The following is a 21982-nucleotide window of genomic DNA, read 5'->3' on the forward strand; positions in this document are numbered from 1 at the left end:
GTACAGACATAAACACACACACACGCAAGCACTCACACGCTCGCACCCCCCGTCCCCACACACACGCACAACACACACACACACAGACACACTCCACTCATGTGCGCCCTCACGAACCAGGCCGATCGTATTTCTGTTTCACTTTCCGATGAGAGTTACTCCACGAAAACAGGATGAGTCGTGCAACCCAGGCCATTTGAAAGAGATAATTTAACAGTGTGACAACACGTTCAGCAAAGCCCCCCCCCCCCCACCCCCCACCCCCTTTCTCTGTGTCCATTCAGGTGAGAAACGTGCTGTCAAAGGCAGTCCACACACTTGACAGCACTCCACTAACTGCCTTTCAGGCTGCTGCCCGTGTCTGTCTGTTGGCCTGGCTTATTTGGTGCCATGCTCTCTTAACTCTTTCCATACGAACGGCGAAAGAGGACGACGTTAACAGCGTTTCATCCCAATTACCATTATCAAAATATTGCAAGCGGAACGTTCTCATACTGATGAGGTGAATGTTGACAAAGAATACCACAATTCTGACGACGGAAGCTAAAGGTTGGGTCATTCAGACACCCACTGGACATCAGAGGGGTCTGTGTAGAGGAGAAGAGAGGACTGGCCGTACTGAGTGAGTTAACTTGCAAATCAGGCAACATTGAAGACAGGATTAGGGCAGGTATATCATGCACGACGTTTCTCTTCTTTTTTTTTGGGGGGGGGGGGGGGGGGGGGGGAGTGGGGAGAGGGGGGGATCTGGGAATATATGAAACCAGCGACTCTGCTTTGAAAGCATTTAGAAATGTCGTTGAATGCTGGTTGGTAATATTCCACGTGTTTACATACATTACATGCATGGGCTTATCATTGCCGAAATGTGTATGTGTGTGTGTGTGTGTGTGTGTGTGTGTGTGTGTGTTCGTTTCGTTCTTTAATCTAATATCTGTTCAGGGTATTAAATGTGTGTGTGTGTGTGTGTGTGTGTGTGTGTGTGTGTTCGTTTCGTTCTTTAATCTAATATCTGTTCAGGGTATTAAATGTGTGTGTGTGTGTGTGTGTGTGTGTGTGTGTGTGTGTGACACATCTACTTACTGTGTTCACATGCGTGTGTGTTTTTGTCAGAAAAACAATCACTGCGCAAGGAATTGGGTGACAATAAAAGAAAATCGAGAAAAAAAACAACACCCCCCACCGATTCCCCCCCCCCCCCGGCCCCTCAAAATAAAACAAAAACAATACAAAAACCAAAACCAACCCCCCCCCCCCCCCAAAAAAAAAAAAAAAAAAAAAAAAAACAGCCCGAAAAAGATTCCACTTCCAATGTTATTTGACCTGTTGACGGCTGTTCGTCACGCATGTTCTTGGAAGTACAACTCGTCTGTGCAGTAACCTGCATGCTTAGCTATAGTGTCACTCACGAACGCACGTACGCACATGCACACACACCTCTCTCACAATGTCTTTCTTCTTCTCTACCCCCCCCCCCTTTACAAACGCACACACACATGCACACACAGAGCCAAATACACACAGACACACAGAGAGACACACACAGAGGCACAGACACAGACACGCATACACACAAACAAACACACACACACACACACATGCACACACACACACACACACAAGCAGAGCAGACTGTATCGCATGCACAGAGGGAGAAGAGAGAGCCCGCCCCATGAATGATCGATAACTTCAGGGGTATTGGGTAGGACCCAAGGGGAATTATTTCTCTATCAGTAGCAATCAATCACTGGCAGTCATGGAAGACGTTTTCATTTTGCCTGCTTTTGTATTCTGATATTCATTTTTCTTCTTCTGTTCTTGGGTGTCAACTCCCATGTTCACGGCTTTGGCGAGTGAGCTCTTGTCGTTTAAACTCCGCAGTAGGCAGCCATATTCTGTTTTCGGTAGTTAGAGCACATACAGTTACACGCACGCACGTACAGACATAAACACACACATTTTCATGTTTTCCATACCCCAATGAACGCAAACATGGATTTCGGAATCTTTAATTCCCCTGTTGCAGATTATAATAACTACTGGTTGCAAGAGCTTTGCATGTGTCGAAGAGCTCAGGGCAACAGCAGAGTTTCTGTTCCTGAGGAAAACAGAATCACTTTAATATTGAAACACTTGCCGACATGGGAAGAAAGGAGGCGCGTCACTATGATGACGTGTTCTCCATGGGAAGGTGTCCCGAGTTTGACACTGTCTGAGATGTTATGTGACAAGAAAGTCAAAGATGACACTGTTTGAGGTATTATGTGACAAGAAAGTCAGACACTGTCTGAGATGTTATGTGACAAGAAAGTCAAAGACACTGTTTGAGGTATTATGTGACAAGAAAGTCAGACACTGTCTGAGATGTTATGTGACAAGAAAGTCAAAGATGACACTGTTTGAGGTATTATGTGACAAGAAAGTCAGACACTGTCTGAGATGTTATGTGACAAGAAAGTCAAAGATGACACTGTTTGAGGTATTATGTGACAAGAAAGTCAGACACTGTCTGAGATGTTATGTGACAAGAAAGTCAAAGACACTGTCTGAGGTATTATGTAACAAGAAAGTCAGACACTGTATGAAGTATTATGTGACAAGAAAGTCAAAGACACTCTCTGAGGTATTATGTAACAAGAAAGTCGGACACAGTCTGAGATGTTTCCTGACAGGAAAGTCAAGAATACAATATTTCCCTCCATAAATGCCACAGTCCCCCACCCTCTCTCTCTCTCTGTGAATATTTTCCCCTTCCTCTTTGTCTCTGTTTACCACAGTTAAACGGATTTACGCACGCAAGGAAGCGCGCGCGCGCGCACACATACACACACACACACACACACACACACACACACACACACACACACACATGATGATGTGCGTACTTGCACAGCACCTGTCCTCGGTTGGAGACCAAGCTCTAAGCGTTTTACAAACACGAAGTCATTTGCGCAACAGGCTGCCTACGTGGGCAGAGCAGACTGACAGCTGCCATTTGTGCGCTCGTCATTCATTTCCTGTGTCATTCAATCAGGTTTCAGTCACACACACATACACAGTCATAGAGACATTAATATTTTACGTGCATGACCGTTTTGTTCATGTACCCCGCCATTTAGGCAACCATACTCCGTTTTAGGGGGACGGGGGGGTGTGCTGGGTATATTCTTGTTTCCATAACCTGCCAAACGCTGGCATAGATTACATGATCTTTAACGTGCGTATTTGATCTTCTATTTGCGTATACACACGAGGGGGGGTTCAGGCACGAACAGGTCTGCACTTCTTTTTTTTTTACCGTAGAGATCGGAAAAATCTCCACCCTTTACCCACCAGGCACCGTTACCGAGATTGGAACCCGGGATCTTCAGATTGAAAGCCAATGATTTAACCACTCGGTTGGTGTGCCCATCACAGACACACAGTCACTTACACACGCAGACACACTCACGAACAATCAAAATAATGACATTGTTTTCGATTTTTAAAATGTATTTGATTACAGTACACAAATGTTAGATGAAAAAGACACCTGTGTTTCCAAGAGACTGGAGACAATTGCATGGGACGATAGGTAAGGGAGCTTCTGACTTTTTCACCTGACGCACAAAGTCGTTCACAGTTAAAACACGGCACGCCTCCCAGTGCATGCACTGAACGAGCAAAAAGTCACACACGCGCGTATATTGTGCTTTTGCATTGTAACAATATAACACAGACACACAGACACTTACACAGAGACACACGCACAGACACACAGATACACACAGATGCAGACACGAACGCACCCGCACCCCGCCCTCCCCCCTACACACACACACACACACACACACACACACACACACACATGCATACATACAACCAGTTCGACGCGCACATGTTCAGTATATATATATATATATATATATATATATATATATATATATATATATACCTGTCTCTCTGTCTCTGTCTCTCTCATTCAACTACATTTGTGTTCATACACATATGCATCCATGCATACATAGGCGTCATATTTGCATCTACATACATACACAAAAACATTTACTTGCTGAGTAAATATGACAAGGTAAGCCAGGACCGTCATCAAAATGGAATGTTAATAAGCTCGTGCATAACGCTGGTCAGTGCGTTACTCCGAGGCAATGGACACCTTTTATTTTCCCTTCAAAATTGAACAGTTCATTGTTTGTACGTAAGCCTTTACAATGTTACTTTTGTCATTGCAATTAAAATCTAAATGATTTTATTAATTTTATTAATTTATTCTTATTTTCTTTGGTTTTTATATGCTGGTGTTTGTGGTCTTCTTTCTCAGCAGTCAAAAACATTGCCGTAATCTTGGGTCACTCACGCGGGAGTTCTGAGAGTTTTACATGCTTCAAGTGTATCACATCGCAGAATAATCTCCTCATCATAGAACTCAGGATCCCTTACCGATCCCTCTTTGTGACGTTACTCTCAGGTGGCGTATCCCCATCCCCCGCACACAGCCAAACCCAGGTTCGAACCGTCGCAGTCCCTGTCCAGCAGTCAACAGGGGGTTATGTCAGTGTCACGTCACCTTGAGGCCAGGCTCTGTTGCAAGCCAGACTTACTAAGGTCTTCCAGAGAATGCCGTCAGTACATCCTTCCTACAACAGCCCCTATATGTCTACCGACTTCTGAAATCTTGACCACATTCACCACACGCAAGAAAGTGGAAAGGAAATAGAAACTAATATCACCATGAGGGCAGTTTTTAGGGGAAAAAATATCATATTAAATTACGATACCGTAGAAATTTAGTTTCGTTTCGGGACACAGTTATGGGTTGTTCTTTACGCTTCTTTTCCTCGTACGGCGTCAACTAAGTCCACATTTTGGAAAAACAAAACATTCACTCAAACTGACACACGACCGTGTGGTCTTTGCCTTTCCATCTGAGTCCATGGAAGACTCATCCTCGGATGAAACTGGCTCATTTAAAACCAGAAAAGCAACAACAATGATATCTAGTCTCCGGATGGGTTTCAAACCCACAATTTCCTGATCGTCCGATCATGATGCCAGCCACTATGTTAGAGCGGCTTGTCAAAATTGCTTATTGGAATGGTACCCATCTCAATCTCTGGTTATCAATTGAAGAAAAAGGAAAAAGGCGCCATGTTGCCTTATTTTGTCGTGCCTCTGTTGCTCCCAGATGAAAGTATGTTGAAGAAGGGAACAGAAGGGGTGATCCTGTTCTGTTTTTTTCTGAGCAAAACGTTGGTCTTCTTATTCAGCTAAGCAAGTGTGAAAAAAGTGGTTGTAGCCGTCGGGGTTTACTGAATGGGTAATCATTAATAACTAACCAATGGGACACATTCATTACTGGTTGACCAGAGTGTCTGCATGGCATAGGATTGTCGCTGAGAACACCAGAAACAACACGACTCCATGCATTTACTTTGTGGAACTCTTCAGCGCTGATTTAGGGCCGCCTGTAGACGTCCCCGGACGCCGATGTCGGTGGCTGGAGGTACCGGGCCGACTTCCGGTAGAAGAAGCGAAACGAACTCGAGCCTTGGGAGAGGCGGTTGGTGATGCTGAAGCCCCCCCCTCTACCCCCTTCTCCTCCCCCAGGTCATGGTGTGATGGGGTCAGGGAGACAGCGGACTCGTGAACTCGGCTGCCTGGCCCGTCCATGGCTGTGGATTTCTTGGGTTTGTCGGCCTGTCTGGTCATGGTGTAGCGGCTGTAAAGCTCTTTGCGTTTCTTCAGGTACATCTGCTGAGGGTGCACCACGGATCCAGACTGGCGCTTCAGCATGTGGTCTACCTGAAAGATCCCAGTGTGGCATGAAGAATGTGGTTTGCTGAATGCCTAGGATTGGAGGGAAAACAACAACGAGAAAAAAAAAACCTCCTGATGTAGACACATCTCTTAGTAAGATTACCATAAACAACAACACAGTCCTGGATATGTAACTGCCGTCCAAGAAGTTTAAGTGGATCAACAGCAGCAACAAAAACAACAGCAATAACAATATCAAAAAACAACCCTACACACATATGTGTTGTGGTTCTTGTGAAAGTGGAAGAGGATGAGCGTAAAGAATGTTATTTCCTTATTGCCTGGGAGTGGGTGGAACAAGCCCGGGTGTGTTGTGATGTGTCTGCAAGTTCACAGGGTCAGCTTCAGGGGCCTGGTGCATGGCCAGGCTATCAGGGAACAAGTCCTGGTGTGTTGCGGCCCTTCGGTTCGTTTTGAGGATGGGTTTTAGGGGTTTACTATATTGTGATGACAAGATATGTGGTATGGTCAAGTCAGCGCGGCGCGCACCAACACACCATGTGTGTGTGTGTGTGTGTGTGTGTGTGTGTGTGTACGCGCGCGCGCGCGCGTTCATAAATTATTTCCTTTTTATGTATGTCTATTATTTTCAGCAATGATATGTATGTCTGTTTATAACCATGCTGCAATCATGCTCGTGCAAGCGTATGTGTGCAAGTATGAATTAAGCTTCCAGAAAAGATCAGTCTGACGCTTCTTTGGTGATTAAACCACTTGTCACGCATACAGACAGACAGACAGACAGACAGACACACACACACACACACACACACACACACACACACACATATATATATATATATATATATATATATATATATATTGAGAGAGAGAGAGAGAGAGAGAGAGAGAGACGCACTCGCGCAGAAAGGAAAGATAATTACATAGTAAGTAACTACTAAGCACTGTAATGAGTTCTGAAGGGGTGTGGATAATTCCCTAAAGCTGTGGTGACATGGCAAAACATTGGTATCGCCCCTTGTTCATACGGGGCTACAGTTTGACTTGAACGTGTTTTCTGTGTAAAGTCATTCCCTTCTTACTCATACACACACGAGCACATAATGTATTGTGCCATTTGTACTCATCTGTCTCTCTCGGTCTCTGTCTCTGTCTTTCTCTGTCTTCCCTCCTCTCTCTCTGTCTAGCTCTTTCTCTCTTTTCCTTTGTCTGTCTCTGTCTCTCTCTAGCTGGTTCACCCTCTCCTGTCTCTGTCTGTCTTTCTGTCTCTCTCTGTCTGCCTGTCTCTCATTTTCTCTTTATCTCTCCGTCTCTTTCTATGTATCTCTCTGTCTCAGTTTCTCTCTGTATCCTTGTATCTCTTTGTCTCTGTTTCATTATCTGTCATTGTCTTTTTTGTTTGACACTGACTCCCTATCTCTGTCTCTCTCTCTCTCTCACCTTCTCTCTCCAGACTCAAACGCACGGTCTTTCTGTCTCTGCCTATCTCCCTATCTCATTCCCTCTGTCTTTCGCTCTGTCAGTCTTTCTCGCTGCCTCCTCCCCCCCCCCTCTCTCTCCCGCTGTTTCTCTTTGTCTCCGTCTGTCGCTCTCTGTCTGTCTCTCTGTCCGTCCATCTGTTTCCCTGTCTCTCTCTGTGTCTGTCTGTCTGTTTCTCTGTCTCTGTCTGTTTCTCTGTCTCTGTCTGTTTTTCTGTCTCTGTCTGACTGTTTCTCTGTCTCTGTCTCCCTCTGTCTGTCTCTTCTCTGCCCTACCCCCTGCATACCTCGTCCTCCAAGTGACGGGCGTGACGCTCCAGGCAGTCCTTTTGCTCTGTCATGGTGTGAATCTTACGTCGGTCCTCCATCAGGGCACGGACCAGCTCTTTCTGGCGGAGCATGGACCGCTCGATCAGCTCGGGCAGCGACAGGGCGTAGCGGTCCGTGTCGTCAAACTTCTCCAGGCACTGGATGAACAGCAGGTCCATCTTCTGCACACGCTGCAGCAGCTCCGAGATCTGACCCCCACACAGAAACACTCACATCTCAGTGTCGCTTGATTGTGTACCTAGGCGAGTGTGGATAATGCAGTACTGTGCATTCAGCATGAATTTAAAAATAGTTCGGCTCAAATGTAAAACAGTATTAATTGAATGATTGGTGCTTATTGATCAGTAGACCGAACTGCCAAACCAGGGTTAAAAACACGTTTATAACATCTCAGAAAAAAAAAGACGAAAACGCAAGACACAAGAGGCTGTAGGTATAATACTCTTGTTAAACAATAAATGATTTATGTAGTCCCATCACTTATCTGTAACAGATCAAATTAAAACGTGTCGATGGCTTCGTTACTTGGCTCCTTTTATTACCCCTAGATTATCAGTATCAGTAGCTCAAGGAGGCGTCACTGCGTTCGGACAAATCCATATACGCTACACCACATCTGCCAAGCAAATGCCTGACCAGCAGTGTAACCCAACGTGCTTAGACCCCTAGATTAACATACATCTATGAAGGAAATTTAAGTAAAGCCTTTGGCAAATTACAGGATGAACAACTAATACCCACTCCAGTGTTAAACATCACGTATCTATAGTCCGGAGAATGATTACTACTACTGTGCATTCTGCTTTGTAACGAGCCCATCAAAAGGTGAGCAAAGTTAAAGGCAAGACTTGTGCAGAAAGATTTCGCTGCATGAATAGAGTAGAATATGATAGAATAAAATGCATTATTGCCATAAAACCTCACGGTTTTGTACAGAACAATACTTTCAGATATGATACTGGTCATAAATTTTGAGCATTGGATGTTACTTTCAGTCTTAATGTGTAGATACAGTCAACATCACCAGAGCAAACAAACTGCTATTATCACAGGATAGGCTCTCAAGGCCTGATCAGCGTGTTGTGGGTTTATGCGAAAGTCAGGCATCAGCTGCTTTTTTTCCCTTCATACAGCAGATGTAGTGTTGCGTATATGGATCAGGCTCTCACACCTCCTTGAAACTGAAACTGAAAGAACTGCACATGGAAGTGATCAGTGCGAGCGTGCATGTGTCCCACCCCTTACATGTTTCTGCAGCGTTTTGAAGCTGAGGTCCCGCGTCATGTGCACGTAGTCCACGCCGTGCAGCTGGATCATGAGGTCTTCACACAGCTCGTGCAGCTCCACCCCCTTCATGTCCGTCTGCACCTCCTTGCACGACTGGAACTCTTCGGGGTGACGTCTGCAACACGCACGCACGCACGCACACACACACACACACACACACACACACACACACACCGCGAGCGCCGCGCGCGCACGTACATATATTCTTCTTTCCATTTGTTTATTGTCTGTTCACTACAAGGTCATTTAGACACGTACGCATGAATGCATTTCAAGACAGACATAGACATCCATACTATGTGTGTGGAAAGTGGGTGGGGTGTCGAACGTGGGAAGCCAACAGTGGAGTGGTTGGGTGATTGGTGGAGAAGTCATCAGTGATATTACCAAAGAAAGACATTGTAATAAGTTGCCTATTATAGAAACCAAACTTCAGCATTTGATGTTAAAGATTGCTGGGAATCATTCAAAACGTTACATATAATTGTACATTTTGCTCAAATCTCTCCATCTGTTCATATATTGGATAGTGAGCTTTGGACAGTCAGACAACAAATGGTGTACTAAAGTAGTTATGGAGAAATGACGGGTAATATATATATTTTTTTAATGGTATTCCAAGTGTTATTCACTTGGTCGTAATTCAGAGGGAAGTTTTTCAATATTTCGTGGACACAAGAATGTTTCACACTCACAGACCTGAAAGTGTGAGGTGAACGGAATTGCTGCCTTCTCCGTTCCCTCTGCATCTCCTCGCCCAGCCATTTCTCCGTGGTCCTCTGCTCGGACTCTGTCAGGTGGGTCAGGCTGGACTTGACGAAGTTGTGGGCCGTGCAGCGCAGATCGTTGTCCACCATCCCCCGCCCTGTAGAACTCCCGTAGCCCCTGATGGAAGCTGACGCACAGTGAAGACGGAAATTGAGACGTAAGGGATGAGAGTTCATTCACCAAGGAGACGTAAAGAACGAGGGATGATACACCATGGAGTCCTAAGGGACGAGGGATGATACACCATGGAGAATTAAGGGATGAGGGATGATACATCATGGAGACTTAAGGGACGAGGGATGATACATCATGGAGACTTAAGGGACGAGGGATGATACATCATGGAGACTTAAGGGACAAAGGGATGATACACCATGGAGACTTAAGGGACTAGGGATGATACACCATGGAGACTTAATGGACGAGGGATGATACACCATGGGGTCTTAAGGGACGAGGGATGATGCACCATGGAGACTTAAGAGACTAGGGATGATATACCATGGAGACTTAATGGACTAGGGATGATACACCATGGAGACTTAAGGGACTAGGGATGATATACCATGGAGACTTAATGGACTAGGGATGATACACCATGGAGACTTAAGGGACTAGAGATGATACACCATGGAGTCTTAAGGGACGAGGGATGATACACCATGGAGACGTAAGGGGCTAGGGATGATACACCATGGAGTCTTAAGGGACGAGGGATGATACACCATAGAGACTTAAGGGACTAGGAATGATACACCATGAAGAGACGTAAGGGACGAGGGATGATACACCATGGAGAATCAAGGGACAAGGGATGATATACCATGGAGAGACGTAAGGGAGGAGGGATGATACACCAGGGAGAATTAAGGGACTGGGGATGATATACCATGGAGAACTAACGGACAAGGGATTATATACAATGGAGTCTTAAGGGACGAGGGATGATATACAATGGAGTCTTAAGGAACGAGGGATGATACACCATGGAGACTTAAGGGACAAGGGATGATACACCATGGAGTTTTAATGGACGATGGATGATACACCATGGAGTCTTAAGGGATGGGGATGATATACCATGCAGTCTAAAAGGACGAGGGATGATATACCATGGAGAGACGTGTAAAGGACGAGGGATTATACGCCATGGAGACTTAAGGGACGAGGGATGATATACTATGGAGTCTTAAGGGACGAGGGATGATACACCATGGAGTCTTAAGGGACGAGAGATGATATACCATGGAGACAAGGGACGAGGGATGGTATACCATGGAGACAAGGGACGAGGGATGATACACCATGGAGTCTTAAGGGACGAGGGATGATACACCATGGAGTCTTAAGGGACGAGGGATGATACACCATGGAGTCTTAAGGGACGAGGGATGATATACCATGGAGACAAGGGACGAGGGATGGTATACCATGGAGAAACGTAAGGGACTAGGGATGGTATACCATGGAGAGACGTAAGGGACGAGAGATGATGCACCATGGAGAACTAAGGGACGAGGGATGATACACCATGGAGACTGAAGGGACGAGGGATGATACATCATGGAGACTTAAGGGACGAGGGATGATACACCATGAATACTTGAGGGACGAGGGATGATACACCATGGAGACATAAGGGATGAGGGATGATACGCCATGGAGACTTAAGGGACGAGGGATGATACACCATGAATACTTGAGGGACGAGGGATGATACACCATGGAGACTTAAGGGATGAGGGATGATACACCATGGAGACTTAAGGAATGAGGGATGATACACCATGGAGAATTAAAGGACGAGGGATGATATACCATGGAGACTTAAGGGACTAGGGATGATATACCATGGAGAAACGTAAGGGACCAGGGCTGATACACCGTGGAGAATTAAGGGACGAGGGATTATATACAACGGAGTCTTAAGGGACGAGGGATGATATACAATGGAGTCTTAAGGGACGATGGACGATACGCCATGGAGACGTAAGGGACGAGGGATGATACACTATGGAGTTTTAAGGGACGAGGGATGATACGCCATGGAGACTTAAGGGACGAGGGATGATATACAATGGAGTCTTAAGGGACGAGGGATGATACACCATGGAGTCTTAAGGGACGAGGGATGATACGCCATGAAGACTTAAGGGACGATGGATGATACACCATGGAGTCTTAAGGGACGAGGGATGATACACCACGGAGACTTAAGGGACGAGGGATGATACACCATGGAGACTTAAGGGACGAGGGATGATACACATTGGAGTCTTAAGGGACGAGGGACGATACACCATGGAGTCTTACGGGACGAGGGATGATATACCATGGAGTCAAGGGACGAGGGATGGTATACCATGGAGAAACGTAAGGGACTAGGGATGGTATACCATGGAGAGACGTAAGGGACTAGGGATGGTATACCATGGAGAAACGTAAGGGACTAGGGATGGTATACCATGGAGTCTTAAGGGACGAGGGATGATATACCATGGAGAATTAAGGGATGATATATCATGGAGAGACTTAAGGGACGAGGGATGATACACAATGGAGTCTTAAGGGATGAGGGATGATACACCATGGAGACTTAAGGGACGAAGGATGATACACCATGGAGACTTAAGGGACGAGGGATGATACACCATGGAGACTTAAGGGACGAGGGATGATACACCATGGAGGCTTAAGGGACGAGGGATGATACACCATCGAGTCTTAAGGGACGAGGGATGAGACACCATGGAGACTTAAGGGACGATGGATGATACACCATGGAGACTTAAGGGACGAAGGATGATACACCATGGAGACTTAAGGGACGAGGGATGATACACCATGGAGACTTAAGGGACGAGTGATGATACAAAATGGCGTCTTGACGAGGGATGATACATAATGGAGACGTAAGGGACGAGGGATGATACACCATGGAGTCTTAAGGGACGAGGGATGATACACCATGGAGACTTAAGGGACGAGGAATGATATATCATGGAGAGACGTAAGGGACTAGGGATGATACACCATGGAGTCTTAAGGGACGAGGGATGATACACCATGGAGACTGAAGGGACTAGGGATGATATACCACGGAGAGACGTAAGGGACGAGGGATAATGCACCATGGATACTTAAGGGACGAGGGATGATACACCATTGAGACTTAAGGGACGAGGGATGATACACCATTGAGACTGAAGGGACGAGTGATGATACACCATGGAGACTGAAGGGACGAATGATGATACACCATGGAGACTTACGGGACGAAGGATGATGCACCATGGATACTTAAGGGAGGAGGGATGATACACCATGGAGACTTAAGGGACGAAGGATGATACATAATGGAGACTTAAGGGAGGAGGGATGATACACCATGGAGACTTAAGGGACGAGTGATGATATACCATGGAGAGACGTAAGGGACGAAGGATGATGCACCATGGATACTTAAGGGACGAGGGATGATACACCATGGAGACTTAAGGGACGAAGGATGATACATAATGGAGACTTAAGGGACTAGGGATGATACATAATGGAGACTTAACGGACGAGGGATGATACATAATGGAGAGAAGCAAATGATGAAGGCTTGGCGATGCGTTCTTTGATTCCAGCTCTGATTCCCACATCATAGTGTTGCATTGGTATAACACACTATTTTGCATAAGGTTAGAGACGATTAATGGTATAAAAGAGAATGAGGGTGGAGGGAAGAAAGCTGGAAAGTACAATGAAAAACAAATGAGGAGCAGGGGCGGTGGATGCAGGGGGAATCAGCTGCCATGACGACGTGATTAGCACTGCGGACAGACGACCGGGACACGGGGGGAAAGTGGTGATGATAACGATGGTGATAATGATTTTGATAGTTGCAACAATCATACAGTGTGCGTGCGCACACGCGCGCGCGTGCGCGCGCACACACACACACACACACACACACACACACACGCACACACACACACACACACACACACACACACACACACACACACACACACACACTGTTCTAATAGTCTGAAGCAGACAATGCACTATCAGCAAGAAAAAAGAAGAACCCATTAATATTAAACTTTTTTCTTGCCATCGTATGATCTACTTCCTTCCTACTTTATATTGGTGACACCAAGATTAAGAGTTTATATGAATCCATTAACCACCTCCTCCCCTTCCTCTCTCCCCACCTACCACCATATATATCTCTCTGTCTCTCTCTTTATCTCTCTCTCTCTCTTTTCTACACACACACACACACACACACACACACACACACATACACAGACTGAAGTTTATTTCTTCTAGAAATTATCGATATCCATGTGCTTGAAAACTAAATCTACTGAAATCCACAATGCATCTACTCACATGAATAAACTGTCATTATTTTTTTTATTTGACATTCAAATATAGAGAAATTGTCACCTCGCAGCATATCAGAAACTATCTTCTTAATTCCAGCAGGCATTGGTTGGTACTTCGTTTTTGTACTTGTATGTTTTATATTCTCCTAAAGCATTATCATTCTTTCATTTCACCCCTCCCCCTCTGTCTTTGTCCCTCTCTCTCTTTCATTATCTCTATCTCTCCCTCTCTCCCCCTCCCTCCCTCCCCCCCTCTCTCTCTCCCTTTTTCTCTCTCTCCGTGTTTCTGTCCCCCCCCACCCCCACTTTTACTTTGTCTCCCCCTCTCCCTGTCTCTCTTTCTCTCACCCCCCCCCCCCCCCACACACACACACACCCTCTCTATCTTTCATCTCTCTCTGCCCCTACTGTATTTCCCTCCCTCCCACTATCTCCCCTCTCCCTCCCTTTCTCCGTTATAGATACTACCCGCAATGGTGTGAAGAAAATCACCTCTGGAACAAATCAATCGAGGGATCAACTGGAACAAAGCAATCAAGACCCAAGCCCTGATCAACTTCACCTCAAGGACGTCAACCAATAGGTCCTTAAACCCTGGGCAATGACAATGTGGTAGCGTTCTTACCAGCCTCTGAACCAGCGGCGGTTCTCTTCAGCTTTGCTTCTCTGTTGCGTTCTTCGTGCAGCGCCGTCTTCATCTTCTCGGCCAGCCAGGGGTTGGTGATCTCCAGGATCTCCATCAGTGTGGAGAAGGCTTTAGGGCCTCGCTTTGGCAGCAGCTCCAGCAGTTTGTGGGCTTTGGCAGTGTAGTTGTCTTCACACTGGGAACACGCATAGGCATGCAGGAATATGAGTGTTGAGCACGTGTGCGCTCAAGATCACACACACACACACACACACACACACACACACACACACACACACACTACGTGCATACACATACACGCAATCACGCACGCATGCATATTAGCATGGGTAAACTTAATGATGTTGTTTTGGTAGCAGTTGTCTATTTCGTGGCCTTTAGAAATTATGAATGCTCTCTCTCTCTCTCTCTCTCTCTCTCTCTCTCTCTCTGTGTGTGTGTGTGTGTGTGTGTGTGTGTCTGTATGTGTGTGTGTGTGTCTCTCATTTCATTTCGTTACTTTGTTTCCTTTTTTTCTTCTTTTTTTCCCTATTTTTTTCCTTTCGAAGGCTTGATCAAAACAAGCATTGTTTGCTTAATCTGTTACCTACAGAAAAAATATATTACTTAATTCTTCTTAACTCTCTCCCTTCTACCCCCACCCCACCCCTCCCCCGCAACGCACACTCTGCTTTCGCACCCCCTCGTCGTGCTGTAAAAGGAAAGAGACATGCAGTCCGACCCAGTCCAACCAAACCTTGACGATCTTGGTCATCTCATCGTCCAGCACGGACTTTTCACAGAAGGCGGACAGGAAGCTGGTGGTGACCACTATCTCGTTGGCCAGACGGGTACGGAACTGACCCAGCACCCGTTTCTCCGCCTCCTCCATCCTGCCGCCCCTTGTCCTCCTCCCCCTGTCTGACCAACGCTCATTGGCTGCTGGCCTCTGTCCGCTTTCTACCAGCCAAGGAATTCACAAGACAAAAACTATTTGATTTAAAATATGTCAGTCAGTCTGTTTGTCGTGTTGTTGTGGCTCAATGCAAACACAAGAACAAGGCCATCCACACACACACACACACACACACACACACACACTTTCAAGGCCGAGTGATTACCTCTATTCAGCGCGTGCATATGCCAGTGTATGCTGATATGAAGTGGGCGTGGGGGTGGGGGTGAAAGGGGAAGTGGAAGCGGAGTGGCTTGAAATGGGTGGTGGAGACAGAAAGCGGGGAAGGAGATTGGGGAGGACAATGGCCAATATTAATGGTAACTGCCTGATCTGCTAAAACCGAAGTCATTACAAAAGGAACTGACAAATCGCTGTTTTCCTTACTGGTAAGGTAAGTACTATGTATTGTGGAAACTTCATAACACAGATATCATGTTTGAAAGTTTCGTAAGTTTGCAGTCGTTTTGTTCCACACACATGATTAAACTATCTGCGCATGAATTCATTCGTGTACACAATCCCTGACTGGCCACTTATCTTGAAACTGCACAGTTTGTTTCATCGTTATGGAACAGTTTGGTCATGCAGTGCGTGTAATCTGTTCGTGACACGATTTGTCCAACATGGGTCTTACCGCCTCCCGTGGTTAAAAGATAATACCGTTTAGCTAATCAGTTCTTCACAGTTAAAAGTGCTTTCTTCTATGTCTTATTACTAGTTAAATACACATTTAATTATGTTTATTTTCATATCTACTATCTACAGCACTTTCCCATGGTGACAGTTCATTTTGACTAAAAAAAAATACACCATGCTGTGCTAAAACATAAGTTGGTTCTTTTGATGCACTGACCACGTGGGGATGCGGGAGGCTGTCTCAGTATAATTATAAAGAACAATCTTTCAGAATAGATAACAGTCTATTTCCACATTCTGGAAATTCTGTGCTAGCAACTTCCTCCTGTCTATGACTGTCTTTGTTTCTGGATTTTTCCATTTTTTCTGTCGTATCTTCCTTTATTTTCTGTCTTGCTGTACCGATCAACCTTTTCTGTCTAAAAATGTCTGACTATTTAGGGGGTCTTTTGCTGGCGCTATTATGGCGGCTTTATTATCTTGTAATCTTGTAATTTTGTTTTGCGCCTGGGACATGTGAGTTGCCTCTTTTCTTTTTTCTTTGTGTGTGTGTGTGTGTGTGTGTGTGTGTGTGTGTGTGTGTGTGTGTGTGTGTGTGTTTATATATAATATTGAGTATTAGCCCGTTGTAATTATACTTATATTCAGGGGTTTTTTTTATTCTCTGTCACAACAGTAACAGAATGGTCCATGTCATAGGCATGTCATATGTTATGTAAATGAATTTGGCTGTACTTGTGCTTAATTTTATTTCCCAGATGTTTTCCATGTTCCACTGGGTCGATATTGACAGTTTTCTAGCCCTGATCTGGCCCTGTGTGGTCGGCGGGGCAGTAACCAGCAAAACTAAATGAACAGATTCGATGCACAGAAAAATAAAACCACACAAACACACTCGCAGTATGGAAAAAAATGAAGTTCAGGTTAAACTGCTCGCCTTTGCTTCACACAATACAAAACGCGTCCTGGCTTTTCCAGCAAGGTTGCCTGTTGCTGCCTTGTGACATAGCCACCACATACACAAGTGACATCCACCCACACGGCTGAACTCAGGTCAGCTCCTGATATGCTTGTTCTATTTCAGCAGGTGATCAAATAGGGCTGATCCAATTGCGCAGAAACACACACATTGATGTGTATATTTGTAGGCACCATTTTGAAATAAAGTTGTATGTAACACATTATTAGTAGTCACAGTCAGTCTGTTTGTCTACCTGTGTGTGTGTGTGTGTGTGTGTGCGTGCGTGCGTGCGAGTATGTGTGTGTGTATGTGCATGCATGAGAGAGAGAGAAGGGGGGTGGGGGTGGGGGGCAGAGACAGAGAGGGAGGGATGGAGGAAGAGGAGAGGGATATGCGCGTTCACTGTTAATAAATTATGTTATATTTCCTTTCAGCTTGGTAACGTTAGAAGCATGTGGCACCAGTTCACAGGACAAACGATGACAGTTCAAGGAGCACAGCATGTTATTTCTCGCTTCTCACTCGGCAATGATAACATTGTATCTGGCATATTCTAAATAGTTTACGCCTAAATGATTGGGTCGACGTAACAAGGCATATGTTATTATCATGCTGAATTCTTAATGTTGTAAAAATAACGGTATGTTTTGATTCAATACGGTGTTCGAGAAAGCTGTTATAGTGCGAATGTGAGTGGCTACATTCTACACGTACTGAGTGCTCAAGACATAAAATACACAATGCAGTATTCTCCATTATATGCCTGTCTATTTGTATCAGGGAAAGAAAGAAAAAAGAAGAAAAGATAGATATGTAGATAGATAGATAGATAGATAGATAGATAGATAGAGAGAGAGAGAGAGAGAGAGAGAGAGAGAGAGAGAGAGTTTACTATGGATGTATGTATGTATGTATTTTGGTCCAACCTTTGTCATGTTGTCTGTGCGTTGGACTCGGCTGTGGTCTAAGATATTGTGTTGGGTGAGTGACAAACCTGTGAATGCACAATTGATTTCAAAATGGATGAGTGAAGATGTATTGTATTATATTGTATATTGTATGTTTGTGTGTGTGTGTGTGTGTGTGTGTGTGTGTGTGTGTGTCTGTGTGTGTGTATCTGCTTGTATGTGTGATTATATTGACGTTCATTATATGCACTTAGGTTTCTATATGCTCGCGTGTCATTTTATGGGTTATCACAATAATGAAATTATATACACGTGCGTATTATCAAAAGAACACACACATACACACACACACGCACACGCACACACACACACACACACACGACAAAACCCGGTTTGTTTCATTTTGACATTGTGATTGTCTGTCTACCAACCTACCTGTGTGTCTGTCTGTAGTTTTTTCTGACTGATCTATCTATAAAATTATGTCCGTCCTTCTATCTGTCAGTCTGTTTGTGTTTTCCTTGACAGCGGCCCAACATCTACTGTCTAATATTATGTATCTAAAACATGGAAGAGCAGCCACTGCTTTGCCGAGTGGCGTACTGCTTCGAGTGATGAAAGTGGTTGAGAGCTAGATGGCATGCCGAAGGATTCTTTGTGTGATTGGAAACAAGCGTTTCTCGTATCATCACGCCTTGTGCCAGTTAAAGGGGAGTGAAAGTAACAAGAAGAGGGAAGAAACAGAGGAAGACCACTGGGTATGGTGAATGAGGAAGGGGTGATGCTGCACGGGTGGATTTTGACCAACTCCAAAGCACAACCAAGTCTCCAGGACTCATGTTCTGTGTGATTTTTTTTATTGATTGTATCGAACTGTATTGTATTGTATGTCTTGTATCGTCTTGTATTGTACCTACTTGTACTGTCACAACATATTTATGTTTGTGAAATTCGGTCTAGGTCTCTTCTCCCCGAGGACAACACGTCGCCACAGTGTAGCGACACCCATATGTTTCTATCTGCAAGTGTATTTGTTGTCAGAGTATTTTCTTTTACATAATTTTGTCGGGGAAGGTTAACCATGTTGTGGGTTCTTTCACAGGTGTTAAGTGCATGCTGCACAGCTCGGTTTATTGTCTTGTCCCAGGGATTAGAACCCAAACCACACAAGGTCTGGAGTAGAAGGGTGGGGGCAATAAAAAATTAAAAAAAGAATACCGGTACGTGTGAGATTCCAACTTGTGGACACTCGGGTGCTTATGGTGGTGTTTGTGTATCACGTGGTATTGTAAACCCATATTGTTTACGAAGCATGATGACAAAATTGTCTTTATAATCAAATTAAATCCTTTATATGACGTTGTCTATATCTCGCGTGGAAGGTGACCACAGTTTCTGAATTGCGTATTAGGTACAGTGTTACTTCGAACGTGTACTATTTTTGGTACAGTCACCCAGCACTTTGCTTTCAGAAGAAAGGAGTGTCCATTAAACACACTGTTTCAAGTCACCGGGTGTAGGTATTGAAAAAGAAGTTCAGCATCTTTAAAGTATTGGGAAAGTTTGTGAAAACTTAATTTTGTATAATGAAAATTTCATAATCTAAATATAACAATACAATCTAAGAAATAGGAACACACACACACACACACACACACACACACACACACACACACACACATCTTTTAGCCTCTTTCATTCACCATTTATTCCTTTCTTTCTATCTTTCTTTCCTGCTTTGTTTTCTTTTTCTTTCTGTATTTTTTTTCTCCTCCCCGTAGATTTTTTCACAATGTCATGACAAAGTATTTAAGACAAAATAAGAACATGATCCCTACAAATAAAATGAAAGTTTAACATAATATGTTTGTCATTAACAGTGTCAATTTTGGCTTTTAAAAGACAGTGGGAAAATTGGAAAAGAATTGAAATAAAAGAACAGAAATGAAAATGAAACGGGTGGTGAAAAATACATTCCAATGTGATTAATTTGAATGAAGTTAAAAGAAACAGAGTCTTTTTTAGAGTATAACTAGTTCACAAAAGTTCAGAATGAAGTTTCCATCAGCGCCAGTTTCTACAACAAACACCCATACTTACCAGCCTTGGTCGTGCATACACAAGTAAATGTTCTTCGATCAGACACGAGCAGACCGTGGAACCGTTTTAGGCACTCGTCGTCATTGCATTCCAACAACAGTGAAGGAAAAAACAAAGCTGACGACGTACAAAGATCTCCAAGACGGATTTTCTGAAGGAAGTATAGTTTACTGTAGCAGTTCCAGACCGGTGTGGGGGCAAGATCTTCACCCTTTTACTTTATCCCACAGTGAAAATCATAATGATAATAATAGCATAAAGAAAATGGACATGATGTATGTTGCCTTTTCCTTCTTACTCTCTTGGGTAACTCGAGCAGAGGAGAATCTTCAATTCAGAAAAAAAGTTATTTTCCTAATCTGTCGGGATGCAATGTCAAGAATACATCTAATACAATACAGCACAGTCGATGGCGACTCAGTCTGCTCAGTTCATGGCTCAGGAAAATTCAGAAAAGTGGTAGATAAAGAACTATCCAGCTGCAGCTGGATCAAGAAATCAGTTCGTAGTTAACCATGGACAGATTTGTTGTGAGCGACTGTTGACTCAAAAGGAGTTCATCTGCACTGACGTCTTTTATGTTTGAACGAAGCGGTACAAAGATTTCTCCCGGGTCTAAAAACAACAATAGACAGAAAAGCAGAGACGGCAACAGTGGGAACCGTTTGCGTTGGTGTGTTCGGGGTCAGATGATTATGACAGGCTGGGCTGGCTGCTGTCTTCATGGGCACTGCCCACCGTTTGACTGTCGCCAGTTTCTTCTGTTCTGCCGTCCTCCGACTCCAGGGCGAGCTATCCGTGAACACTGGACATGTTTGGGTATCTTGTACGGTGTTGTCATTAGCTGTGAGTTAGCTGAAGGCGTCTGGTCTTGTCTTGTATGCTCTGGTCTGGTCTTGGTTTGTCTGATACTGAATTTGATTTTTTGAAACGAGGGTTTGAATGTCTCATTATCTGTTTAACTTTTAGTTATTGAACTGACGTTTAGAAATATCACGGCTATGTTTGTCTTATCTTTTGTGTCTCTGAGCAGCAGACTTCAAAACATTTTTTTTTACTTATCTGCATTTAGATTCGACTCTTTGTTTCGTCTTGTGTTTACATATCATTTCCCTCTGCTTGTTGTTGAAATCAGTCAGTGACAAGTCATTCTATGGACTTATTGTGGGCAGTAATCTCTGAAAATGTGCATTTTCGAATTAGAATTCATTTGCCATATGGACCGCCTCTTGATGTGGAAAGTTTGTACTTAAGGAGTTCCGAAATGTTTATTTGTTGTTTTTTTAATTCAACTTAAACTAAAATTTGTCTGAAACGAAAAGGTGAAAACATTCAAGACATAGATGGGTCTATGAACAAGGGGCCCAAATCATTGGAGAGCTACACGGTGGTAAAAATCTCCAGGGGAAATTTAAAAAAAAGACATCACAGCACAGGCTGTGTTCCGAAAATGTGCCTTCTCTCACTCTCTCCCTCTCTCTGACACATACTCGCATGCACAAACACGCACGCACATAAACACACACACACACACACACACACACACACAAACACATACACACACTAATTCACTCAATCACTCACTCACTCACTCGCGCTTGAAAAGAAAGAAGAGGGATGGTTGGTGACGTGAATTATTCACTTGTGCTTCAGTAAATGGAAGATGTGTGTGAATGTACACACATTGAGTAGACAGACAGACAAAAAGTCTTTTTGTCTGTCTGCGATGAGGTAGACAAGAAAGACAAACAGATTATAAAAAAAGAAGAAGAAGAAA

The 21982-nt window shown here is 44.3% G+C and overlaps 2 protein-coding genes across 2 annotated transcripts in view; one reads left to right on the forward strand and one right to left on the reverse strand.

Annotated features, from left to right (window-relative positions):
• Positions 1 to 21982, forward strand: part of LOC143291168 (uncharacterized) — a 184891-nt gene that overhangs the window by 38553 nt on the left and 124356 nt on the right. The gene's annotated exons all lie outside the window — the stretch shown is intronic.
• LOC143290887 (uncharacterized) lies at positions 3904 to 20340 on the reverse strand. The gene is made up of 7 exons (XM_076600440.1): positions 20206 to 20340; positions 15400 to 15602; positions 14643 to 14838; positions 9570 to 9765; positions 8829 to 8985; positions 7541 to 7771; positions 3904 to 5799 (listed from the first exon to the last, which is right to left on the reverse strand). The coding sequence occupies exons 2-7, from the start codon at positions 15532 to 15534 to the stop codon at positions 5425 to 5427; spliced, it is 1290 nt and encodes a 429-aa protein (XP_076456555.1). The 5' UTR covers positions 15535 to 15602; positions 20206 to 20340; the 3' UTR covers positions 3904 to 5424.

The sequence above is a fragment of the Babylonia areolata genome, chromosome 16, assembly GCF_041734735.1.
Source record: "Babylonia areolata isolate BAREFJ2019XMU chromosome 16, ASM4173473v1, whole genome shotgun sequence".
NCBI classification, from domain to species: Eukaryota; Metazoa; Mollusca; class Gastropoda; order Neogastropoda; family Buccinidae; genus Babylonia; species Babylonia areolata.